The following is a 13029-nucleotide window of genomic DNA, read 5'->3' on the forward strand; positions in this document are numbered from 1 at the left end:
GCTGAATGACAGCTGCAGAATCATTACTGGCTGCATTAAGTCAATAAGCATCAACAGCTTGTATATTCTGGCTGGAATAATACCACCAAACATTCAGAGAGCTGTGGTCAGCCAATGAAACAGGAAAAAGCAAGCGGATGATGTCTGATGCCCACTAGGTGGTCCCCTCTGCAGAAAAACAAAGTTGTGTAGGAATTTCCTCAGGAAAGTACAGGTAGTCAGCACCATCTATGTTTCTACCAGGCGAAATTCACAGACCATGACAGTGGGTCAGCATGAGCATTAGAATGACTGAGCATCTTCCTGCAGGAGAGGAGGAAAAATGGACCATATAGTCCTCAAATTGTCTCTGTATCCATATTGTTCAGCCAAGTATCAATGTAATGAATTGGCATTATACCTGTGCTTGCCATGTGAAGCTAACGTGCAATTTCTTTTGGAAACTTAGCATTATATTCATCCACTTTGGTGGATGGACATGAGAAGACAAAGCTGTGTAAAGTTGAGATCATGTATTTGCTGGAATGTAGAGATTAAAAATGGCAGTGCTGGCATGAAATCAGCATTGCCTATTAAATGATGCTATAATCTATTTTACAGCAGAGACTTTTTAGCAAATTGACATTGGAAAGGTATGTTTGCATCATGGATTCTGTTTTCAATCATCGGGTGTCATTTATATGCAGTAACTATTGTTTTTAATTCAGCTCCCAGGAATTTTTTTACAAATAAGGATGAATATCTGTTGATCTGTTTTGTCCTTCATGAGAAAAATTTCTTTGAACAGTTTATCATTAGTGGTCTTATTCAAGATCCAATAATTTTTTTAAACAAAGCAACTTCTGCTGCTCTTTTTAGATTATGAATTTGTTAATGAATCCATTAGTAATTCTTTCTAGCAGATTTTTAAACTATCTGTCGTTTGTTTAGATACTGATCCATTCAACATGCATTCCTCTGCATGAAACACAATCTTGTCAAACCATGCAGAAAGAGTAGACTGGAACTATATGATTAATATTTTTTCTCTTTAAAAAGTACATCAAAAGTAGACCTTCAAATTCATTGGTCCTGTAACTTTCTCTGGCACAAATTTTGTCCAAGCTTCCAGTATAATGGTCAGAAGAACATTCTCGATATAGGCTGGAAATATGACGCCACCCTATTGGCATGGGCAAAATATAGGCATCTGAAACATCATTTGGCATTTTAAAAATGTATTGAAATAGAATACCAGCTGTTTGATGGCCTACATTGTTGGTTTGCCTTGACTTGGCTATTTCTAGTGCTGGATGTATCCAGGAAAGCCAGATCCACATATAGCCTAACAAGTAATCCATAAGAGGATCACTGCTGACTGAAACCAAAAGGGTATTAAATGGTATTCGTTTTAAAAAAAATAATTGATTGAATCTGGTGCAGGGAGGAATGGAGGTACACCTTTTCCCTGATTGTGATCATGCTACCCCATAGTTACCATTATCATCATCTCTGATCTTGGTCACTACTGCACTACAGTTAATAAACAGGAAAAGATTATTCATTTTTCTTGCTATAGAAATTTCAATACAATATTTGCTCATTTGCATTTTGTGACAACATTACAGCCAGTGGAGATGACTAGGTACTTTCTTCTATAATTTAAACTTGTTAATCAAACTGCTGTAGGTGACTGTAATTCATGATGTGCTGATTCAGCTTCTCATTGAGTAAACATTTTTTAGCAGTTTGGAGTTTATCCCTATTATTCTTATTGACCATTTTTAATTTGAGGTGACAGATGCCTGTCCCTTATTTGTCTCATAGTTATGAAAAATGGCAAAAAAACATGGTGGGGGAAAAAGTGACCATCCTCTGGAATCTTTTCTTTCTTTGTTTCCATTCACATTGAAGTTATGAAAATTTTACCCCATAGCTTGTTGTTTACAGTATGTTTTTATATTACACTAAAAATATTTTAGTATTGTTGTGTTTTCCAGTCTCAGCAGCTGTTCCCCTGGAGAGGTTGTAGTATTTGTTCCTGCTTTTTCTAAAAAACAGGTGGGAGGGTAGGGAGAGGTTTTGGATCCAACTGGATGGGTATTTGTAAGCTGTATCATTCCTGAATCATCAGGATATGGCTAGCTTTGTTACTAAACATTAGTTAAAAGGTATATATTTAGATTATGCCTGCATCTTATGGAATACATTTATTAATAATGAGTAATAACTATACTTGAAAAATAAAAACTACATTTTCTTTGGTAGCTACACTCTTCAATTAATTGTTAAAGGTCCTTAAAATTCTTTGCTGGCAAATTAAATTGTGAAGTTACATCATTCTGATTCAGATAGTTATGGGATAGTTATGATTCAGAAATTTCATAAATTTTCAGTAGCAGTTCGAATCTCTTCCTGTTTCTTACCAATGATATTATAAAGTTTTTCTTTAATTTGTGAGCTTAACTTGTAAGAAAACTATCGAACTTGCAACATATTTTAATGATTATTTGAATATTTTAACCAGATATTCTTCATGATGAAATTGAACAGATGTGAAGAGACATGAATGCAAGTGAGTTTTTAACATTTATGCTTTATATCGGTCACGATGTGATGTGTTTATAAATGTAAAGATTTAGAGAAATTAGATTGCATGGTTCCAAATTGCACAGTTCCTGCATTTACAATTAGATGAGAATGGCAAATAGTTGTGCCTATTATTGCTTCTGGAAAAGATACAGACATCTTTTTTAGTAACGTAAACTCAAAGAAAATTCTTGTGCTGCATAATCTATTTTCAAAAACTTAGCCTAGAAATTCTAAGTGTGTTGGTGATCAGGCTTCCATTGGGAGTCTTCAATGATCACTAGGTTAGTTGGGAGATCAGAACGTCAATGTCTCAACAGAGATTTTTGGGAAAGATCAGAGGGTCAAGGGGAGGATCAGAGTGATGTCGGGGAAATTTAAAATTTAGGGAGGGCATTGGTGGGTAGGGATTAGCTTGGTCCCTGGGGAGGAGGACTTCTGAGGCATAAAAGGTAAACATGGGGGCGCGTTCCAGTCCATTGCTGCACCATGAAGAACTGGCTAATAGGAATGGCTAACCATGGTGAATTCCTATAATGCAAAATAATCCTTTAATGGTTGTCTTTGCATTTGATTGGAGATAAACCATACTGTGCAATCTTGTAGTCTTTTTTCATAGAGTACTGCAACATTGAAACATTTGGCCCATCTAGTCCACGCCAACCTGATCTTCTGCCTAGTCCCAACTACCTGTGCCTAGACCATATCCCTCCAAAGCCCTCCCACCCATATACTTATCCAAACTTTTCTTAAATGTTACAATTGAACCCACATCTACGACTTCCGCTGGCAGCTCGTTCCACACTTGCACCACTCTTTAAGTGAAGAAGTTTCCTCTCAGATTCCCCTTATATATTTCACCTTTCACCTTCAACCTGTGTTCTCCAGTTCTAGTCTCACCCAACCTTAGGGGAAAAAACCTGCATGCATTCACCCTATCTATACCCCTCATAATTTTGTATACCTTTCATAATTTTGATCTCCCCACATTCTCCAGTGCTCCGGGGAATAAAGTCCTAACCTGTTCAACCTTTCATATTGTCATTGAATTTGGTTTTCAAACCAATGCAAATTTGAAACAGTAATGTTTCCATTAAAGACTCTGAAAATTCCACTATAAAAAAGATAAAGTTGTTTCAAGTTTAATTTTCATATATTAAATATGACTTGTTGTCAAAGAACTTGTTGTTCAAAGGCTTATTGCTTTTCTGCATAGTGAAATGGGCATCAAAGGTGAATTCCCCACACTTGAAAGCTATTTATAAAAGCCATTTACAGCAACTTGGGGATCATTTCCACCATAATTGGCTGCGGTTTCTGCAAGTTGCAAGGTGATCAGGAAAAGGTGACTTGAAAAGATGGTTAGGTGTTCTGACGAATGCCTTTGTTGGAATACCTTTGTCGTCGCAAATATCCTCTTTCACAACATTTAATGAGATTGGAACTGATGATCAAAACAAAAACTAATATATCTAGCCTTGTTTCATTCTGAAGTGTGATCTCTAAGGTCCCATTTATTCTCATTCTACTATGCAAAGTTGAAATTGCAAATCTTGAGTGAATACAATGCCATACAACATTGGTATGACACAGTTGATATAACGGAATATGCAGTGTAGCTTGAATATTGAATGGCTATGCTATATACAATAACAGTACTTTAAAGAAATCCAAAGTCAGTAAATATTTATAAGGCTATACAAATTGTTCTGTCTGGTATATGATTGTATTTTATGATAGAGTTGGATATACGTTTGAATTTCTCACTTTGAAAACCTGTGTCATATATATACAAGATAGCTCTAATTTAAAAGCAGAGAATGCTCAAAATGCTCAAAATACTCAGAAGTCAAGCTATATGTGAAGAGCTAAACCATTATTGTTTTAGATCAGTGAACTTGCATTAGAACTCTGATCAAAGCCAATTTTGATGAAGTCCTTGGTCTGATTTACTCTGATCTTCTTTCCATAGGTGGTGCCTGGCCTGAATAGTATTTCCAGCATTTTATGATTTTTATTTCTGAAACCCAGCACCCATAGCATTTGTAAAGGAAATGATTGTCATTATTAATCTGTTTTTGGTTGCGGAAAAAACACTGGGTAACAGCCTACTTTTCTTCGATACCTAGAGGCCTTTAACATTCACTTGAATTTCCATTATAGGTACAAGGGAGCTCAGTATCCACAGGATGCCTCCTCTGACAATATTTCACTTTGTTTGTACTTTTTTGCTGTACCAACTCAGATTGCATTCAAATCCAGTGTTAAGTAACTCATTGGTGAGAATAACTCCAATTTGTGGTCCAGCTAATAGAACTCTTCTGTCTGAATCAGAAAGTTCCAGCTTGACACTAAACTCAAAACTTGCAAAAATCTAGGCTAGCACTTTGGTGCAGCACTGAGGAACTGCTACAATATCTGAGATGGTGTGTTTTGGAAAACGCATTAAATCAAGGCCCTATTTGTTCTGATAAAAGGTAATCAACCTGAAACATCAATATGTTTTTCTCTCTCCACAGAACTTCCATAGTACTTCCAGAATTTTCTGCTTTTATTTCAGATTTACAGCATCTGCAGTTTTTTTTTGCTTTTTGCTCTATTTGGTCTCTCAGGTAGACACAAAAGAATCTAGAAAACAGCAAGACATACTGTTTATCGATTACAGCTCGGTGTTCAACACCATCATCCGCTCAGTACTAATCAACAAACTTCAAAATCTGGGCCTCTGTACCTCCCTCTGCAACTGGATCCTTGACTTTCTTATTGGGAGACCACAGTCAGGGCGTATTGGTAATAACATCTCCTCCTTGCAGACAATCAACACAGGCCCACTGCTGTACTCTCTCTACACTCATGACTGTGTGGCTAGGCACAGCTCAAGCGCCATCTATAACTTCGCCAATGACACCACTGTTGTTGGCAGAATATCAGATGGCGATGAGGAGGCTTACAGGAGTGAGATAGATTGGCTGGTTGAGTGGTGTCACAACAACAACCTCGCACTCAACGTCAGCAAGACCAAGGAATTGACTGTGGACTTCAGGAAGGGGAAGTCGGGAGAACACACACCAGTCCTCATTGAGAGGTCAACAGTGGAAAGGGCGAGCAGCTTCAAGTTCCTGGGCGTCAACATCTCAGAGGATCTATCCTGGGCCCAACACATTGATACAATCACGAAGGAGGCACAGCAGCGGCTCTACTTCATTAGGAGTTTGAGGAGATTTGGTATGTCACCAAAGACTCTTGCAAATTTCTACAGATGTGCGGTGGAGAGCATTCTGACTGGTTGCATCACCGTCTGGTATGGAGGCTCCATTGTGCAGGATCGAAAGAGGCTGCAGAGCGTTGTAGACTCAGCCACTCCATCACGGGCACAACCCTCCCCACCATCGAGGACATCTTCTCAAGAAGGTGGCATCCATCATTAAGGACCCTTACCATCTGGGACAATCCCTCTTTGTGTTACTACCATCAGGGAGGAGGTACAGGAACCTGAAGACCCACACTCAGTGTTTTAGGAACAGCATCTTCCCCTCCACCATCAGATTTCTGAATGATCCATGACCCCATGAACAGTACCTCGTTATTCCTCTTTGCACTATTTATTTATTTTTGTAACTTACAGTAATTTTAATGGCTTGTATTGTATTGCTGTTGCAAAACAGCAAATTTCACGACATATGTCTGTGCTAACAAACCTGATTCTGATTTCATAGTACTATTTTAAAGGAAGACAGAAGTGTCCTGACCAATAATTTTTCTTTACCCATCATTATGTAAATAGATTATTTGGGCATTAACAGGTTGTATATGAGAGCTTGTACTGTGCAAATTTGGTACAGCAATTTTTACTTTACATCATCACTTCATCACTAGTTGTAAAGCACTTTGAGACATTCTGAAAGGAATATGAAGTGCTTTATAAATGCAAGTCTTTCTTTCACTTCAGTCAAACTAGTGGTACAGGCTGAGCAGGTACTTTCCATTATGTTATCCCAGGCTATCCTCTTATTGGTTATGACAATGTGAAGCAGATCTGCATCACCAGAAGCCTAAAAACAGTTTATTTGGTTACACTGTCAGAGAAAAATATATGGATGGGAGAAAGGATATTCTAAAGTCTGGAGAAGAAATCGATAATCAAGCTAAATGGTTCTACATTTACCAAATTAAGCACAATATTTTGTGCATGTCATCTTGAAGAAAACATTTGCATATTTTTACAAAGAATTTCTTAAAACCATCATTCAATTCTGGATTCAGAATGAGGAGATTAAAGGAAAGGTTTCTTAGAAAATTTGTAGACTCTCTTGTCATTGCTTCTCTATAACTTTGTTTTACTTTAAAAATATATTAGCTACTTCACAATATCTTGCAATTATTTTACCTGAATGCAAAATTCTGTTTTTGAACATTTAACTGTGAGAAATTCTTTGAGGCGTAGTTTCCATAAATCTATACAATTTTATGTAAACTTGTTATTGGTTCTGGTTTTGCCTGCATGGATCAGTTGAGTTCATTTTTAATGTTCCACTTGCTGTTTTTTATCTGATGCCAGACAATATATACAAGAGTAGTGGGACACAAGACAAAAAACTTGTGCAGTATTTGTTAAAATGGTTGGAAATTGAGAAAATTCTGTCAAATAAAACTCATTTGAATACATATTATTAATTTGATATTTGTATGCGCATGTATGAAACACAGTTGCTGTGAATGGAATTGCAAGACTAGATTGCCACTTGTCCAGAGATAACTGAGTAATCTCTGTCTACACCAGGAAAGTTTGGATTACAATGCAGTGCTCTCAACTCTAACTAACTGATGCTTATCATTTTAAAACTAAGTTGAATTCTTTAATGATGCCTGCTTTTACTGTAAAATTACTTTAAAGATAAAGGGGAATAGAACTTGGTCAAAATGACAAGAGGCAGTGGAAAGGGTCAATTTTCAACTACATAAGCATATTATTCCACTTCACTAAACAAAGTGTTAATTATACTTGAACGCTAACATGACTTTCTGTGTGGCATCACCCTGACAAAGCTGTTGTTTAGTATAACTGGTACTGACAATTTTCTAATTTGATTGAAATAAAAGACCCAAAGCTCATTGTGCTAAATAATTGAAGCAAGAAGGAAATAATGGAAGAAATATAAGCTTAGAAGCACAATAAACAAAACTCTTCTAATTTGAACTGACTTAGAAGTATATATTTTTCAGATAAATGCTCAGGTAATGTAATCACCATATTGAGTTATGTGGTTATGTAAGTAGTAGATATGCACAGAACCAGTCCTTCAAACTTGCTTCCATGAATTTGAACTAAAATTACATTTTATTGCTTTGAAATTTGATGTACCCAGTTAAAAAAATTAAAAGATTACCAACGTTTTCAAAATGTTCCTATCAGCCAGATTTGCACAGGGGAAGCAAGCATTAGATTAGTTGCATATGAAAATAAGGGCCTAAGACCTGCTTGAAGTCCCCTTGGCAATATTGAGGAATCTCTTAAATGCCATACAGTGCACTCAGGAAAATCAGCTTTATCTGTAGTGGAACAGGGTGTTCTTAAAGGGACTGCTTGTGGCCCAAAAGTAATTGTTTAAAATAAAGTTATCTCTGCTTTGGAATTGGATGGAGCTAGTGTGTTTCTGTCAACTCCAAGTTAAAGCTGCACTGGCTGCTGCCAGCCACTGCTTCCCTTCTGGTCCTGAGCTGCCTCTCTCAAATTCCAGCTTCCATCCTCACTTATCCAAGTCTCTGTCCAATTCATTTCTTGCTTCCACTAACTCCCCGACCATTGCTCTTTGCCCACTTTGATCAAAATCTCTGCCTGCCTGAACTTAAATGACCATAAAGGAATATTTATCTTCTGATCAATTCAGTTTTAATGTTCTCATATGAATATTGCCCTCATCCTTTTTGCTGGCAGGAATCACAGGTTTGAGTGGTGGTATTGAGGAAGTCTTAGTGAATTGTTGCTGTACATTTTATATGTGGTTCATGCTCTAGTATCAGTGACAGAGAGAGCGATTTTATTTCAGGGTGCTCAATGTTTAGGCTTTGTCATGGATATTGCTGAACTTCTTCAGTGTTGTTGGAGCCATGGTCATCCAGGGAACTGAAGTGTACCCTGTCACACTCCTGACTTGTATCTTGTTATTGATTGAATGGCCTTGGGGAGTCAGAAGGTGAAACATGATACCCAGCCTCTAATCTCCTCTTGTAGGCACAGTATTTATTTGGCAGGTGGAATAATTATTTATTTTACCACACCATTGTCATTCTTGCTCCGTGCATATGTAACAATTGGTGATGAGGATCAAAACAAGAATGGCCTCTCTATTTTAAGCAGCCAATCCATTTTGGGCCACAACTATGGCAAAACCAACACCAGAAACCTGGCTACAATGGAAGAAAACCTTTCAGGACTTCATCGAACTTCTACCAGTTTTAACACCAATGGCGGAACTGGAGGAAGCTATGAAACTCCAGCTGCTTTGCATGCGTTTGGGAGAACTCTGGCAGAAATACTTTGACGCCTTGCACTTACAGAACAAATCTGAACTGGCTAGCGCGTTTGAGGCTTTAAACAACATTTGGGGGACGCAGGACAATGTCTTTACGGCACGCTTCAGGTTCTCACAGCTGTGACAGACCCCCGACTAGAACGTAGATGATTTCAACACAAGATAACTCTAGCTGTGCAGGAATGCAAATACAAAGACATCCAACCAAACAAATTCGAAGAAGCGATGCTGATCCAAGCATTGATTATTGGAGTCTATGATGAGAAGACACATTAGAATCTCCTGTCTGAAAAAGCATGATTTATTCTGGGACAAAGCATGCTCCACAGCTCGTCACAGGGAAGCAGTCAAGAGAGGCATTATGCAGATTCAACCGACCCCATCACCACTTATTCAGGCAGTACTGGAGCGAGAGCCACCTCCCAGAAACGTCAATGTTTGCCAGCATTTGTAGACCCGCAGCTTCCAGTCAAAACGTGTCAGCCTTCACAGAGATGCCATCACTGTGGTGAAAGTTATGTCCAGTGGTCTGACTGCAAGCCTCAAAAGACTGTCTGCTGGTTCTTTCAGAAGGTAGGGCACCTCGAGAAGGTGTGCTTCACAAAGCAATGTGCCATGGGGAAGCAACAGAATTCAACCATCAACTCCATGCAAGGACTTGGCAGGTGCGAAGCAGTGGACACTATCTCCCAAACCCTTGAACTGGCCAACCAGGACCAGCCTCCAAACTTGGTTATGCTCACAGTGGACAACCAGCCCGTGAAATTTGAGCTGGATACCGGGTCAGCCAACACCTTGGTAAGCAAATCCTCTTTACGCCGGATTCCAAAACCACAACCTCCAAATTCAGTGTTTCGCAGCTACACTGAGGACAGCGTCGACGTATGCAGTGCATTCACGGCAGAAGTGATCCACCACGGAGATCTGTTCTACTTAGTAGGGCATGTTGTCAGGAGAGGCCATCAGCCTAATTTGCTGGATTAAAAACATTCCATCTGTGCTATCCTACATCAATCATATTGGAGAAGCCCCTCATTGAATACCCTACTACAAAAGCACCAGCATGTATTCCAAGCCGATGCTTCAGATCAATACTGCGGTCTGGTGGCTAAGTTCAAATTTAAGGAGAACTGCCAGCCAAAGTTTTACAAGGCCCGCCCAGTGCCATGTGGTGTGGGCCCAAAGACAGAACAACTTGATGCCTAGAGAGTGGATGTGATAGAGCCGGCACAGTACTCAGAGTGGGCGGCTCCGATTGTACCAGTCCTCAAGTCCGACAGAGCAGTGCGCATCTGCGGCGACTACAAACTGACTGCAAACTCTGCAACAAAACTGAACGCGTATCCACTACCACGGATCGAGGATTTGTATGTATCCCTAATGGGAGGCGAACAGCTCTCAATGCTATATCTGCAATATGCCTACAATCAGGTCACCCTGGACAAAGATTCTAGGGATGTTACAACAATCAATACACACAGAGGCCTGTTTCGGTAAAAGCGGCTGCCATTCGGAGTGAGTTCTGCACCTGGGATATTCCAATGCCTTATTGATAATTTAGTGAAGTATATTCCTCATGTCTGTGCTTATCTTGATGATATTTTAGTAAGCAGTACATCAGAGTCCGATCATCTTGAGACACTAGACATCCATCTGGAGGAAGCTGGCTTTACTCTAAAGAAGGAGTAATGCACGGTTTTGGCCGACTCAGCCAATTACCTGGGCTTCAAAGTTGACAAAACAGGTCTCCATCCGCAGGAGCACAAAATCAAAGCCTTAAAAGAGGCTCCACGTCCATGAAATGTGATGCAGTTACGCTTATTCCTGGGACTAGTCACACATTACAACTGGTTCTTAAATCAATCAGCTACAGTGCTAAAGCCCCTATATCAACTACTCCAGAAGGACCAACACTGGGTGTGGTCAAGAACTGAACAACAGGCATTTGAATAAATTAAAACCGCCCTCAGTTCTTCGTCTGTGTTGCTGCATTATGATCCTGAAGAACCTATAGTCATGAAATGTGACGCCTCACCATACAGGGTCGGGGCGGTCCTCCTACATTGAATGCCTTGCAGAACAGGTGCCTATTGCTTTCGCTTCAAGGACGATGTCTCAGGCAGAGATGAATTATTCACAGCCTGACCAAGAAGCCCTAGCTATTATGTTTGACATCAAGCACTTCCATTTATACATATTTGGGCGGCCTCTCGAAATCTACACAGATCATAAGCCTCTGCTAGGCTTAATGGGGGAGACACGAGGTATCCAACAATTGTCATCACCGAGAATGCAACGATGGGCATTGACCTTATCAGCTTACTCTTGCACAAAGAAGTACACCCCTGGAAACGAAAATGTCATTGCTGACGCCTTAAGCAGATTACCAATTGTTAAGGGCACAGCATCTGGCACCTCTCCATTTGAAGTTGTTTACCTATTACAAAGCCTAGATGAAACACCAATCAAAAGTCACCTCATTAGGCAGTGGACACCCCATGATCCACTTCTTTCACAGGTAAAAAGAGCACTACAGATTGGTTGGCTGCCAGCCCTTCACCCAAATTGCAACCATGAACTGAGCCTACAGGATGGCTGCAATATTATAGGGAAGTTGAGTAGTGGTTCTCCCTCAAGGCTGCAAGCGCATACTCCGCAATCTGCATAATGCTCACCCTGGTGTGGTCAGAATTAGGGCACTTACGAGAAACTATGTGTGGGGGCCAAAAATTGACACTGATATTGAGAATATGGTGCGCATCTGCCCTATTTGTCAGAAAAGCATCACCAAAGGCTCCCCTTAAACCATGGTCCTGGCCCAATTCCCCGTGGAAGCACATTCATATTGACTATTTTGGACCATTCTGGTGACGAAGTGTATTCGAAGTGGATAGAGATGTTATCTACTTATATGTCATGTTCCTCAACAACTACTATAACTAAACAACGGTCTGTCTTTGCTACATTTGGTATTCCGGAAATAATCATATTTGACTATGGTCTGGCTTTCACAAGTACAGAGAAGAATAGTACTAGGCACCTGACAATGGCTCCATATCATGCAGCATCAAATGGCCTGGCTGACTGAGCAGTGCAAACGGTGAAATGAGGCCTTTCTAAACAAACACAGGGTGATTTGATGACAAAATTAAGCTGTTTTCTTTTCCATTACCGACTCACCCCAAATGAACTAATGTGTGCCTCCCCCGCTGAATTAATGCTCAAACACACTTTACGCACCAGATTTGAACTCCTGCAGTTGGCTGTCCAGGAACAAATTTGCAGCAAACAAGAGACTATGAAACAAAACTATGATACCCACACTAGGCTGTGAACGTCTAGTGCCAACGACAATGTCCACACCTGACTCACGCATGAAGGAAACTGGCAACCGGCCATCGCCCACTATTGTAATAGTCAAGTTGCAGAACTTGAACTGCCAGACCCGGCCGCCTGTCAGTTCTGCGGCCGGGAGGAGACGGTTTACCACGTGTACGTGGAGTGCGAGAGGTTGCAGCCCCTCTTTGTGTATCTGAAAGGGCTGCTGCTCAAGTTCTGGCTGCACTTCAGCCCAATGCTGCTGATCTACGGTCACCAGGTGCGGTGTGGGGTGGGTCGCGCGGGGGATCTCCTGGTGGGTCTTCTGCTGGGCCTGATCAAGCTGGCCATCCATGGGTCCTGGCGGCGGGCGGCCGAGGGTTCCGGCCAGTCTGTCTGCCTGCCCATTTTCCGGTCTTACGTCTGCACGCAGGTGTGTTTGGAGAGGGAGCATGCAGTATCCGTGGGCACCCTCGTTGAGTTCCATGCTCGGTGGACCCCTCGGGATCGTGTGTGTCATGGACGGTGAGAATGTGATTCTTCTCTGAAGTATTGCGTGGTGCGTTTAGCGGGTGTTTTTCTCTGCTGTGTTGCGTGTGCGTTTCGTGGG

General features: G+C 40.5%; 1 protein-coding gene across 4 annotated transcripts in view; it reads left to right on the forward strand.

Moving 5' to 3' along the window:
- The window catches only part of LOC127578465 (uncharacterized), an 81425-nt gene extending 74718 nt beyond the window's left edge, over positions 1-6707 (forward strand). For 2 of the 4 annotated variants that reach the window (XM_052030528.1, XM_052030529.1), the window contains 2 exons: positions 2507-2554; positions 5088-6707. In XM_052030528.1, the coding sequence (XP_051886488.1) occupies positions 2549-2554; positions 5088-5996 (915 nt within the window). In that variant the 5' untranslated portion in view covers positions 2507-2548 and the 3' untranslated portion in view covers positions 5997-6707. The remainder of the gene's footprint in view (positions 1-2506; positions 2555-5087) is intronic. The other 2 variants (XM_052030532.1, XM_052030530.1) reach the window with 1 other exon arrangement.
- Positions 6708-13029: the final 6322 nt, after the last annotated feature.

Source organism: Pristis pectinata, chromosome 15, assembly GCF_009764475.1.
Source record: "Pristis pectinata isolate sPriPec2 chromosome 15, sPriPec2.1.pri, whole genome shotgun sequence".
NCBI classification, from domain to species: domain Eukaryota; kingdom Metazoa; phylum Chordata; class Chondrichthyes; order Rhinopristiformes; family Pristidae; genus Pristis; species Pristis pectinata.